Here is a 13,867-nt window from a genome sequence, read left to right on the forward strand (position 1 = left end):
AGTTGCCCTGCTCCTCCAGGATGGGTGATGGGGCAGCAGCAGACGGTCCTGGTGGTGTGGTTTGTTGGGCAGCCAATGGGTTCTCCTGTGATGACTCATCTTCACCCATGCTTCTTGTAGGGGGAGAAGATGGGCCAGCCACCTCATCCCCTACAGGATCAATTATGGGCTATGTCTCTGAGCCCGTTCCTCAATCCGTAAGGTTGGATTGAGTTCTGTTAGGCTCCTTTCACACATCAGGTTTTCGGCGTCAGGCGCGTTCCGGCGTCGTGCCGGAGCGCCGGATCTGGCAAATGTTTAGTAAAACCGGATGTGACGGATCTGGTTTTCTGCCGGATCCGTGTTGCTCTTGACAGCCAAAACCGGATCCGTCTCATCCGGTTCATCCGGTTTTCGATCCGTTTTTCGACGGATTACGCCGAATCCGGTTTTTAATATCGCCCCTTGTGGCCTTCCGAAAGGGATTGGCTACTGAAAAACTATAAATAGCGTGTTCCTACAGCCCTTCTTTGACAGGTTGTAAAGGAGAAAGTGCAGGTTGGAGAGAAGAGCAAGTTACTGGCGAAGATGGATGTTGTGATTGGAAATATTTTGAAGAATTTGGCGGATTTTACAGCGGAGGCGAATCGTTTGAGGGTGATTGTTCTGGAGAAGGAGAGAGCGAGACAGCAGCGCATCAGGCATCGTAGACGACGTTTGTGGATCCACCCCATCACAGCCAAGAGAATGACGCGTGGGGTCTATTCTACACTCTGCATGGACCTTAGATGAAACCCGGATAAATTTTTTGGATATGTTCGGATGAAAATGGAGAATTTTGATAACTTGGTGGAGCGCATTGCACACCTCATAAGAAAATCGGACACCTATTGCCGCTTCTCTGTTTCACCCGCAGAGCGTCTGATGGTGACTTTAAGGTAAGCCACATTTATTGTATATGCCTCGCATCAGAGCACACTTTCACTGCAATCTTGTTGGTGGTAGTTTGTATCTCCAAATGTTATAGCTGACTTTTGGTATGTAATGCTGTGATTTTAAACTAATTGATTGTTTTTTAATTCCCCACAGATTTCTTGCAACTGGAGAATCCCTTTCGTCACTGCATTTCCAGTACAGACTCAGGATTTCCACCATATCTGGAATAGTGAAGTACACATGCCGTGCACTGTGGGACTCCTTAGCTGAAGAGTTTTTACCAGAGCCCACAACAGAGAGGTGGATAGAAATTTCAGAAAAGTTTCAACAGATATGTCAGTTTCCGAACTGCTTGGGCGCTGTGGACGGGAAACATATCCGCATTGTAAAGCCAGCCGGATCGGGATCGGAATATTTCAATTACAAGAAATATTTTTCAATTGTCCTCATGGCCATCGCTGACGCGGAATACAAATTTATTGCTTTTGATATTGGGGCCTATGGCCGCTCCAATGACTCTCAAGTTTTCAAACTGTCTGCCATGGGGCGTAAACTGTATGGAAACACCTTCCAGTTCCCACCACCTAGACCGCTGCCGCAAACATCTGGTCCACCTATGCCATTTGTCTGTGTAGGGGATGAAGCCTTCCAGCTGTCAGAACACCTTTTGAAACCATACGGTAGCAGAGGATTGTCAAGAACAAAATGCATTTTTAATTACCGCCTCACAAGAGCAAGAAGAATGGTTGAATGTACCTTTGGTATTCTGACAGCCAAATGGTGGGTCCTATTGACTGCGATCAACCTCAAGACAGAAACTGTGGACGAGGTGATCAAAGCTTGCGTGGTACTCCACAATTTTGTTATCTGCAAGGAACCCATTTCCATTGAGGACACCTCTGAAGAAACCACCTTGCAAGATTACCATGACATTACCACTAGAAGTTCTGTGATGGTTTCAGTAATGAGGGACAATTTTGCACTATACTTTATGTCACCTCAAGGCAGAGTACACTGGCAGGATGACAGAGTGTGAAAGATTTGTGCCCTTAACCAAACTTGTGTACCTTCTGTACCAACAGTATATACCTTTGCCAACCAAAGTTGGCTATCTTGTCCTGGTCTTACTATTTTTACCTTTAGGCCACAGGTGTGTACCTGGTTGTGTTTTATGCAAAGTATTTCACCTTTTAACAAAAGTTGTGTACATTGTTAGGAAATCACCAACAATAAACACAACTTTTTAGGTGAAATACTTTGCTTCAAACACAACCAGGAACACAACTGTGGCAAAAAGCTAAAATTTACCCACAGTTATATACCTGGTTTTGAATACCTTTTTACCTTTTAAATACCCTGTATTTAACCTTTTTTTAAACATATTTCACCGCCGAAAGAAATGACAGACAACCATTGTGAAACGATAATTTAACTTTTATTTAAAATATTTTTTTTTTGTAAAATGTTTTTAAAGTGCAAAAAACTTTTTTAATAAAGGTTTTAAACCAAATGACCATTTTTATTAAAAAACACATTATAAATCTGTGTAGTGTGGGATGGAAATACTGCTGGAGGGGCTGCGGGACACTTCGACACTGGGAGTGTGGAGAGAGGACTGGGATCGTGGTGGGGAAGGAACAGTTAGAGGTGAAGGTGTGGAAAAAGCTACAGAATGGGTGGACATGTGGGAGGCAGAAGAGGTGGTGGGCGGTGGAGTGGAGGGTTGGGCAGGGACTGTAGGAGCAGATGATGTTGATGGAAAGTTGTATGGGGAAGGAGTTTGGTACGGGGAAGGAGTTTGGTACGGGGCAGGTTGCTGGAAGTGGGGAGATGTCTGGTACTGGGGAGGTTGCTGGTACTGGGGAGGTTGCTGGTACTGGGGAGGTTGCTAGTACTGGGGAGGTGGCTGGTATGTAATAGGAGGGGGAGGATGGAAAGTGGCTGGAGGGGGTGCAGGTGGAGGAACTACTGGGGTGGGAGGAGGAGGTTGGGAGGTAACGTGCTGGAGAGCACCGTGGCATGAATGCATTACATGCATCTGCTGGGTAGGAGAGAGCGTTTCCATGCGCTCCACAACAGACCTGAAAAAGGTGTGGTTTGACGAAGATCTTGCTTCTGAATGCATGGTTTGCAGAAGTGTCTTCACCTCCAGAATGCTGGAGTTGATCTGCTGAAAGCCTGCGGAGATTTGCTCTGACAAGACTTTTAGACAGTTCTGGAAAGATGCATTCAGATGCAAGAACTCTGGCGCATAAGTCTTTTCCTGACCCCTCTGCCGCTGCCGCCCAGTACCCGCAGGTGTACTAGAGGTGGCAGGGGCAGAAGGGTGGGGTAAAGGGAAAGCGATCTCCTCACCAGCAGCTTCATGTAATGTAGGCGGCCACGATGCTCCTGTGCTGGTGGATGGGACAGATGGGTCGAATGTGTGGGAAGGCTGGGAAGGTGCAGATGTACCGGGGCGGTCGAAGTGTCCCTCGGTGCCGGTCTCCTCAGGGATCGCCTCAGAAGGGTCCAATCGTGCAGGCTCCCGAGTGCTGCTCACCGTGCTGTGGAATAAAGAGAAAAAAAAACAATTAATATAGTGACATGGTATGGCCCTGGCTGAAAAAAAATTGTTACATCTAAACATTTTTTTTTCACATGTGGTGTGTAATATTTACCTTCTGGTGACCATTGTATCCCGGAGGAACGACAGGGCTTGTGCGTACTTGTACTTGCTCCTGCGTCCTCCAGATCCACTCGGGGCCCGCATCTCTTTATTGAACTCCTTCTTGAAACGATCCCTCACAGACCGCCACCGCTTCACAATTCTGTCCCCTGAAACGAGAAAGGACAAAGTGGTTAGTATACAACATCAGTGTTTCCCAAACTCCAGTCCTCATGGTCCCCAGGGGTCATGTTTTCAGGATTTCCATAGTAAATAGAAATCCTGAACACATGATCCGTGGGGACCACGAGGACTGGAGTTCGGGAAACACTGGTTTACATCAAGCAACCGGTACTGTATATACTTCTGCTCTTTAATCTGGACCCGAGCATCGAGGTCCTCCCAGCGGGCCACAAGGAGCGAACAGATTTCCTCCCAGAGTCGTCGGGTAACGATCAGGTCAGCATGGCGGCGGTCAGCCATATTCCATAGCGGCTCCCTTTCTCTGACGAGATCGATGAGGTTGTCAACATCAATTCCTCCATCCTCACCGTCTGAGTCGGGAGCACGCTGTGAAGGCTGTTAAAGTAAAAGAGAAAAATAGCAAAATTAGTCACGACACTTAAGACATGAAATAAAAAGTGTACCAAAATTTCACTTAAATATTATACTTACACGCTGATGACCGCCGCGTTGCTGTCGCCGACGACCCTGGGAGGCACTGTGAGGACCTCTTGGCCGAGCACCAGATTGGGAAGACTAGAGAAGAAAAGAAAAAAATTTATGTGTTTGGATGTTGGCATTTGTTTGCTGTGTGTGGTCTGCAGAACATTGTTTTCTATGTGTTGTGTGTAGTGTGATGTTGTGTTTCTGCGTTTGATGCAAAAAACTTACCAATTGTGAGCCCACTACAGGTGTCTGTCCACCCCTTCCTTCTTCTTCTGAGAGCTCCTCTTCAGCTTGTGATTCCTGTTTTGAAATAAAAGGCAATGAATAGACATATATTACAGAGATGATTGATTTTGGAAATAAAAACTTACCGTCAAACGCTGACGATGCGAGGGAGGGCTCCCAGAAGAAGATGTGCTGTCCTCTTGTTGGCCAGACTCCATGGCTGTGGGTGGTGCTGTTGCTGCTGCCAGTGCTGCCACTGCTGCTGCTGCATCTCTTGGGCGGCTGTTGAATAAAGAAAAACAAAGGGCCAATGAATATCTTGATATTCCATGGCCCTAGTTTTGAGGAATGGGGAATTTGATAATTACCGTCTCTCATCTGCTGCTGGACTCCCCTCCCGCTGTTCAGCATGTTCCCTTTGCTGCTCCATTTGGGGTGGTGGTGGTGCTGATGGTGCTGCAGTGGTCTCCTGCCATCTCCTGCGCCTGGTTGCTGTCTTGGGTGGCATGTTGGGTGTGGCTGAGGGTCCCACTGTCATGCTTTTATATATGTGTCTTGTGGGCAGAGCTACTGAGCATGCTCAGACCCAAAAAACCGGATCCGGCGCATTGCGGCGCTCATAGGCTTTCATTGTGTGAAAAAGACAAGAAACGTTACAGTAGCCGTTTTTTACAGACGCCGGATTGCGACACATTGCCGGATCCAGCGAAAACCGGATGAAACGCATGGCCATCCGGCCCGATCCGGCGCTAATGCAAGTCAATGGGGGGAAAACCGGACCCGGCATTGCAGTCAGAAGTAAAATTCCACAGTGCACTTATAATATCTGAGTGCTTACTTTATGATTCATAGCTGTTCATCTGTTCCCCCAACAAATGATTTCAGTGATAAAAACTGACATCCTGCCAAGTTTGAACAAGGTCTACTACTTCCCGGATGCCTCTTCTGCACAGTACAAACATAAGAAAACTTTATAAATGCCTGCCATCACAAGAAAGATTTTGGAGTGGAAGCTGAATTGCCCTTTTTTGCCACAGGTCATGACAAATGTGTATGTGATGATTTAGGATGCCCCGTGAAACGTTTTGTAGCTCGGGCTAGCCACCAGAGGTCATATTCAGACCAAATCTTATCTCCCTTGCAGCTTATCAACTGGAGGGAGAAAATTATTCCTAACATCCAGATCATGTAGTGTACAAACCAGGACTATGAAGAAGAGGAGAGTTTGTTAAAAGATTGATTTCTGTAAGCAGAGCCCATCAGAGAGACCCAGCAATACTGGACTGTCATCCCAGGTAAGTGAAAAAGAAAAAATAACAATGAATTTATCATTCAACAGTGACGTCCATGAAGGGATTGAAGGTGGCTGTCACGGCCCCGGGTTCCACTTACCTTGTTGCACGCGCTTCCTGACATGTCCCCACGCCCGGCCTCCGGCTCCCTCGGCGTCGGGCGCCTGCGCACTGCCTCCCTCCTGGTGCGCAGCCCCCTGGGTAGTATGACACGCTGGCCCCGCCTCCAACATGGCGGCACCCAGTGCTACTTATGCCCGGCGTCTGGACAGGTAAGACGCCTGTTCTACTAATGCGGTGACGCTGTCTCATAGCAGCGTTCTCTGTGTTACAGGCCCCTTCTACCCTGCCTCTGTCTGTGCAGTGTCCCTGGTCTTAAGTACCTCTATTCTTGCCTCTGCCTTCGCTGTGTGCTGTATCTTCAGTTCCCTCTCCCTTTGCCTCCACCTGCGCTGCCTCCGACAGCTCTCCCTCTGCACTCTTGCTATACGGTACCCTCTGTTGGTCCTTACTCCTTCCCTGTCCTGCTCCTTCCATCCTCCCGTTTTGTGTTTTATCAGTACTTCTGCTTTTGCAGCCTCCAGCTATTGCCACCCGCTGCGCTCCGGTCCTGCGCTCTGCCTGTTCTCCACGGCCTCTGTGTTCCCCTGGGCTCCCTGTACGGATTTGCCTGTGCCTCCTCTCCTGTCTAAGCCCAGTCGTCCCTTTGGTTCCGGCTGTCGCGGTTCTATCCCCTGGGGGTCTACCCCTAACACTCCCTGTATAGGGGGTGGTTCTCACCTGGACGCTCGCCCTTAGGGGCTCTGTAGCCGTGACCCAGAGGGTCCACTTCCGGGTTGTCTCTGCATTCCTCTTGCTACAGCAACCGTAACAGGTTGCTGATCCCGCTGGAGCCACGGCTGCCCAAAAAGATTTGGTTTTCCTTCAGGAAAACCAGATGCGTTGATGTCCTTTATGAAAACTATGGACTCGCGTCTTTCCGCTCTCCAATCCTCTGACCATGGTAACGCTGCCCAGTTGGCTGGCTTACAGCAAGAATTGGCGCAGCAGCGTGATACCCAGTCACATATCCTCAGCTATATGGCTTCAGTAGATGGTCGGTTGCTTGCCTTGCAGTCGGCCGCCTCTGCTCCTCCTGCTGCGGGTTCCCATCCTCCTCCGCAGTTGGCCAAACCACCCCGGTATAGCGGTGACGCCAAATTATGCCGGGGTTTTCTAAATCAGTGCAGTCTTCATTTTGAATTACTGCCCCAGCAGTACCCCACAGACCGAGCCAAAGTGGCCTTCATCATCTCTCACCTAGAGGGGGACGCTCTGGCTTGGGTCAATCCCCTCTGGGAGCGTGATGACCCTGTGGTTTCCCAGTTATCTGTATTTATGGACACTTTCCGTCGGGTTTTTGACGAACTGGGTCGATTAGCCTCCACCACTGAGGCTTTGTTTAGCCTCTGCCAAGGTTCCCTAACCGTGGGCCAGTACGCCATACAGTTCAGGACCCTGTCCGCCGACTTAGGTTGGAATAGCGAGGCGTTGGTGGACGCTTTCTGGCGAGGTCTCTCGAGTCATATTAAAGATGAGCTCGCTGGTCGTGATACCCCTACAGCTCTGGAGGATTTGATTTCCCTGGCCACACGGATAGATCTCCAGTTTCAGGAACGGGCCAGGGAGAGAAGGGTTTCTTGTCCTTTATCTTCTCTTTGCAGACCACCCAGTTCCCGACCCAGGATCCTCTTCTCTGCCTCTGCTCCCTAACCTATGCAGGTGGACTGCCTGAAGCTCTCTGACCAGCGTTGTAGGGAGAGAACCCTCCAGGGTCTTTGTTTCTACTGCGGTAGCGGTTCCCATTTGCTCCAAACTTGTCCTGACCGTCCAGAAAACTCCTCCGCCTAGGCCAGGTGAGAGAGGCCTTCCTGGGTGTTTGTGATACCTCTCTACCCCTCACTTTGTCTGTCCTCTTGCATGTTGATGGGAAGCGGGCTTCTCTGGTGGCCTATGTGGACTCGGGTGCCGCCGGAAATTTTATTAGGCTTGAGGAGGTCAACAAATTTTCTGTTCCTGTGAGGCCCTTAAAGAACCCTCAAAGTCTCACTTCCGTAGATGGTCGACCCCTGCTAGAGACAGTTACCCATGTCACTCATGAGGTAGAGTTGCAGGTAGGAGCCCTGCACAAGGAGAAAATTATGTTTTATGTCTTGGCAGGTCTTTCCCATCCAATCCTACTCGGTCTCCCTTGGCTGGGCTCCACGAGCCCACCTTAGATTGGCATAGCGGCAACGTCTTGCGCTGGGGGGGTCTTTTCAGGCTCGGTGCCTGCTGCCGCTGCATCCCGTGGGTACCCCTCTTCCTTCTCCTGTTCTCTTCGGATTACCGTCGGCTTATAGTGCCTTTGTGGATGTTTTTGATAAGAAACATCTAGTCAGTATAGTCTAGATTATAGTCTAGAGATTATACAGTCTAGTGTGCATGGGGAGTGTGTCATCACAGACACTTGGATGAGTAAGCATGGCCAAGGGGGTTACATCTCGCTGACTGGGCACTGGGTGACTCTACTGGCTGTGGGGACAGGTACTGCTCCACAAGTCTTGGAATCCCCAAGGCTTGCAGGACAAACCTCTACATTTAACACTTCCTCCACTGCTTTTGCCTCCTCTATCACTTTTAGGGCCTCCACCTGTGCCCTCAACCTCTGCCTTAATGAGACACGCGTTCCAAGTGCGGAGCAGATCCCCACCACCTCCGTACTGCACAGCCAGGGCTCTCTGCAATCAGGCAGTCTTAAAATTGATATGTCTTGGGAGATTGCAGTCATACAGCTGAAGAGTTGTGGACAGTTCTCCAGGCTCAGTTTGATCAATGGCTGTCTCCGCTGAACCTGCATGCAGGGAAGGTGATAAGGGTGCAAACTTGGTGGCGGCCCTACGGCAAGGCAAGCCCACACACGTGCCTTGCATGGCTCATGTCCTCAACTTGGTGGTATAGCGTATTCTCCACCACTATTCTGGCCTGGGTGAACTGCTCAAGAAGGCACATAAGCTGTGTTCTCATTTCTGCCATTCACACCCCTCTCCTCATCGACTTGCAGTGGAATTCCACTCTGCACGATGGAGCGACTGTGGCAGCAGCAACAAGTCCTGACGCAGTATGTCATGTCATATAGCCTGGGCCAACGCCGTATGGACCTGGCGCATGTCACATTTACAGAGTGCGCACAGATTAATTACTTCTGCACCCTTCTGCACAGTTTAAAAATGGCTACTGAGATAGTTATCACTGATGCCTCCATCATCAGCATCACTATTCTGGTCATCTATATGCTGGAGAAGACATTGAATAGCCTGCGGGAAGAGATGGTGGTCCCAGAAGAAGAGGAGGAAGCAGAGGAGGATGCAGAAGGGATAATACTGTCTCTAAGTTCAAGACTGTCGCAACACAAGTGGGTGCCAAGGGAGGGTGGATTACTGTGATCGAGGGGGGGGTGATAACAGACAAGCTGTTATGGAAGGTGCAAGATCCGAGGAACAAATGGAGGAGAAAGAGGTGATGGGCGAGTAACTGTCAGATGAAGAGGATAATACTCCCCTCTCTGTTATTCGTGGTTGGTGGGATGGGACGGAGGAAACGAGCCTCATTGTTACCCAGTCACCAACACAGCATGGGCTTGGACCTCATGGTAGAGCCCTACATATGAGAGCCTTCTTGCTGCACTATATGCAACATGATGCCTGTATAGTTATGATTAGGAATAATGCTGACTACTGGGTTGCCACTTTATTAGATCCACGTTATAAAACCAAATTTTGCCACATGATCCCTGCCCTAGAAAGGGAACAGCGAATGCTGGAGTATTGAAACACGCTTTTACACAACCTTAAGAGAGCTTTTCCCTAAGACAGCAGTGAAGCACACAGTTCGAATCGCGGTTGTTGACTTCCAACCTCCGGACCATCAATTCTTCAACGCCAAAATATTAGCAGCAGCAGCAGTGGTGGAAGTAGAAGAAGCAATTTTTGTGAGTCCTTTGACACTTTTTTAGGCCAACGCATGACGTGGGTTACTTGCTTACATATTTTGGCCAAAATATTAACTAATACCTCTCATATTTTTTATATGTGTTTTTTGCACTTTATTTTTCAGGGTGCAGTTGGGCCCATTCAGTCTTGTAAACTGTGGTGTCTGTTCACATGGGATGCATTTGGATGGCGCTAGGCAGCCCGCCTGATCTAATAGTATGGGCGTAACTAATAGGCTGTTAGCCTGGATGATGTGCATTACCATTGTGTGAACAGCGCCGCATACAAGTCTTCATTGTGCATTAATATACCAAGCAACCGCCCCTCCACACATTGGTAGGTTGTGAGCGGTTGTCTCATCGGTATTCTTGCACCTGTGTTGCCGCCATCTTAACTATATGGGCCCACTCACCCTGATAGTGCATTTGTTTGGAGGTCTGGGCAGGTCGGCATCTCTGCTTTTTGCTGTTTTTGAACATTTGACATTTGCCTGAATTTTTATATCTACACATGATTTACACAAATTATATTTTCTTGTGGTAACTCTATACTATTTAACATTAGAATCTGTGTATTTCTGTAATTATTTGTATGTATACATGATTGATTACCACTTCTGTCTCTGTAAAAACAATCCCCTTTAACCCCTTTCTGACATCGGGTGTAACTGTATGCTGATGTCGGACTCCCTCCTTTTGATGCGGGATCTGGCGCTGAGCCCACATCTTTTCTCGCACATGATGGGCCAGAAATCCCGCACATCGGTGACCCTGTCACGTGATCACGAGTCACCGATAGGTTGGCATGACAACCAGAGGTCTCCAGCAGACCTCTATGGTTGTCACTGCCGGATCCTATGAGCTCTGCCCAGTGGTTGGCGCTCATAGCAAGTGAGCAACTCTGCTACATGCAGGTGATCTGATCATTGCCTGCATGTAGCAGAGCTGATCGGGTTATAGCAGCTTCTAGCCTCCCATTGAGACTATTGAAGCATGCCTGTGGAGACATGGGGTGGTCAGCGCGCACCCCGGTCCGCTGGCCGAAACAACATGGATCAGGGATCATCCCACCGAACGCAGGCTCTCCCTTTAACATGGGCATAACGCTACTCAGACAACACACACACAGTGAGGGTAATGCAGTGTGGCAATGCTTTATTGTACCACAAAACAGGCAGATAACACATAGAACAGTCCCAGCAAAATACCCAACAGAGTGCACATTGCAGAGTCTCATCCTTCCGCTGATTTGCTCCAGGGGTTGCTACCCCACCTGTGGCACGCACAAAGAGGAGGTAACAACAAGTGTAGGAAGATGACAATCCATTCAGTCCATACAAGCTAAAAAAAAGGCCAGTTGATCCGAGGATCACAACCTGGCTTCTCCAAACGTATCCATGGTTCAGCGATGGTCAGTGGAGCAGCTCTGTATTCTTCCAACCAAGGCTGAAAACCCCTAGGTTGTTTCCTGTAGAATGATAGATCCATGTCCCTCGTGATGTAAAAACTATACGAAGTATAAAGTTTGAAGTCTGGGATCTGCCGATATGTGGCTAGTTTTCTGTTTCAGATAACATGATTTTAATTTTTTTTTGTCCAGTCGCGCTTGAATATAGATCAATATTAAATAGTCACCTGATGACGCCTTTGGTGAGGACAATGAAACCCATAGAAATAAGAGGCTTGGAGAGTGAGTGTGTATACATCACCTCACCCTATATACTGAGATGTTGGGTATATGTTTTTTTCTATTAGTCACCTTCTGACTAACCTGCAGGGGGTGAATTATGGGTATAGTTTTACATTTGGAATTAATAAAGTTTAGTTTTATCCTATTTTCAGCATACAGGAGGAATGACAAGAGACAACCCATTTAAGAAAGTTCAATTTTGGTTAAAACTATTCCAACATTATGAACATAAAAAAGGCTTCTCCCCTATGTGACATCTCTGATGTTTATTAACAGCTGATTTCCAAGTAAAATATTGACTATATTAAGAAAATCAAAAAGGCTTCTCCCCTGTGTAACTGCTCTGATGTCTAACAAGAAGCGCTTTCCGGTTAAAATATTTCTCACATTCTGAACAGGATAAAGGCTTCTCCCCTGTGTAAGTTCTCTGTTGAGGTGGCTCAGTCGCTAGCACTGCAGCCTTGTAGTGCTGTAGTCCTGGGTTCAACTCCCATCTAGGACAACATCTGCAAGGAGTTTGTATGTTCTCCCCGTGTTTGCGTGGGTTTCCTCCCACATTCAAAAGACATACTGATAGGGAATTTACATTGTGAGCCCCATTGGGGCCAGTGATGATAATGTGTGCAAACTGTAAAAGGCTGCGGAATAGGTTAGTGCTATATAAAAAGAAAGATTATTATTAGTAGTAAGATTCCATTTCTGTTAAAACATTTCCCACATTATGAACAGGAAAAATGGCTTCTCTGATGTGATCAAGATTTATTTTCAATTAAACAAGAAAGAAGTTTCTCCCCTGTGTGAGTTATTTGGTGTGGAACAAGACTCCCTTTCTGGTTAAAAATTATTCCACATCCTGAACATGAAAAAGGCTTCTCCCCTGGTGAGTTCTCTGGTGCCTAACACAATCTGATTTATTGCAAAAACATTTCCCACATTCTGAACATGAAAAAGGCTTCTCCCCTGTGTGAGTTCTCTGGTGGGTAACAAAATTTGATTTGTACGGAAAATATTTCCCGCATTCTGAACATGAAAAAGGTTTCTCCCCTGTGTGTGTTCTCTGGTGATTAACAAAATGTGATTTATGTGCAAAATATTTCCCACATTCTGAACAGGAAAAAGGCTTCTCCCCTGTGTGAGTTTTATGGTGATTAACCAAATCTGATTTCTGGTTAAAACATTTCCCACATTCTGAACAGGAAAAAGGCTTCTCCCCTGTGTGAGTTCTCTGGTGAGTAACAAAATGTGACTTATGTGCAAAACATTTCCCACATTCTGAACAGGAAAAAGACTTCTCCCCTGTGTGAGTTTTATGGTGATTAACCAATTCTGATTTATGGTTAAAACATTTCCCACATTCTGAACAGGAAAAAGGATTCTCCCCTGTGTGAGTTCTATGGTGATAAACCAATTGTGATTTCCAGTTAAAACATTTCCCACATTCTGAACAGGAAAAAGGCTTCTCCCCTGTGTGAGTTCTTTGGTGTCTAACAAATTGTGATTTAAGTGCAAAACATTTCCCACATTCTGAACAGGAAAAAGGCTTTTCCCCTGTGTGAGTTCTATGGTGATTAACCAAATCTGATTTCTGGTTAAAACATTTCCCACATTCTGAACAGGAAAAAGGCTTCTCCCCTGTGTGAGCTCTACGGTGATTAACCAAATCTGATTTCTGGTTAAAACATTTCCCACATTCAGAACAGGAAAAAGGCTTCTCCTCTGTGTGAGTTCTATGGTGATTAACCAAATTTGATTTCCGGTTAAAACATTTCCCACATTCAGAACAGGAAAAAGGCTTCTCCCCTGTGTGAGTTCTCTGGTGAGTAACAAAATGTGATTTCTGTATAAAACATTTCCCACATTCTGAACAGGAAAAAGGCTTCTCCCCTGTGTGAGTTCTATGGTGATTAACAAAATTTGATTTCCGGTTAAAACATTTCCCACATTCTGAACAGGAAAAAGGCTTCTCTCCTGTGTGAGTTCTCTGGTGAGTAACAAAATGTGATCTCTGTATAAAACATTTCCCACATTCTGAACAGGAAAAAGGCTTCTCCCCTGTGTGAGTTCTATGGTGATTAACCAAATCTGATTTCTGTATAAAACATTTCCCACATTCTGAACAGGAAAAAGGCTTCTCCCCTGTGTGAGTTCTATGGTGATAAACCAAATCTGATTTCCATGTAAAACACTTCCCACATTCTGAACATGAGAATGACTTCTCTGCTTTAGTAGCAGTTTGTTTTTTATTGCCTTTTTTGTGACATTGCTTTCCCTTATTACTCAGTAATGAATCAGAAGATGGGACCTGTTTCATAAGATCAGATGACAAATCTTTGCTATGAATGGATGATGATATATCTGGAGTAATAGCAATCACTTCAGTTGTATCTTGTAGGATCTCAAGATCATCAGATTTAAAAATT

At 46.8% G+C, this 13,867-nt stretch overlaps 1 protein-coding gene across 1 annotated transcript in view; it reads right to left on the reverse strand.

Moving 5' to 3' along the window:
* Positions 1-10,897: 10,897 nt before the first annotated feature.
* The window catches only part of LOC141077550 (uncharacterized), a 93,953-nt gene continuing 90,983 nt past the window's right edge, over positions 10,898-13,867 (reverse strand). The window contains 1 exon segment of the mRNA XM_073564552.1: positions 10,898-13,664. Coding sequence (XP_073420653.1) covers positions 12,289-13,664 — 1,376 coding nt within the window. The 3' untranslated portion in view covers positions 10,898-12,288.

Source organism: Dendrobates tinctorius, unplaced genomic scaffold (genome assembly GCF_039654945.1).
Source record: "Dendrobates tinctorius isolate UK_male_01 unplaced genomic scaffold, ASM3965494v1 ptg000456l, whole genome shotgun sequence".
In the NCBI taxonomy this organism is placed as follows: Eukaryota; Metazoa; Chordata; class Amphibia; order Anura; family Dendrobatidae; genus Dendrobates; species Dendrobates tinctorius.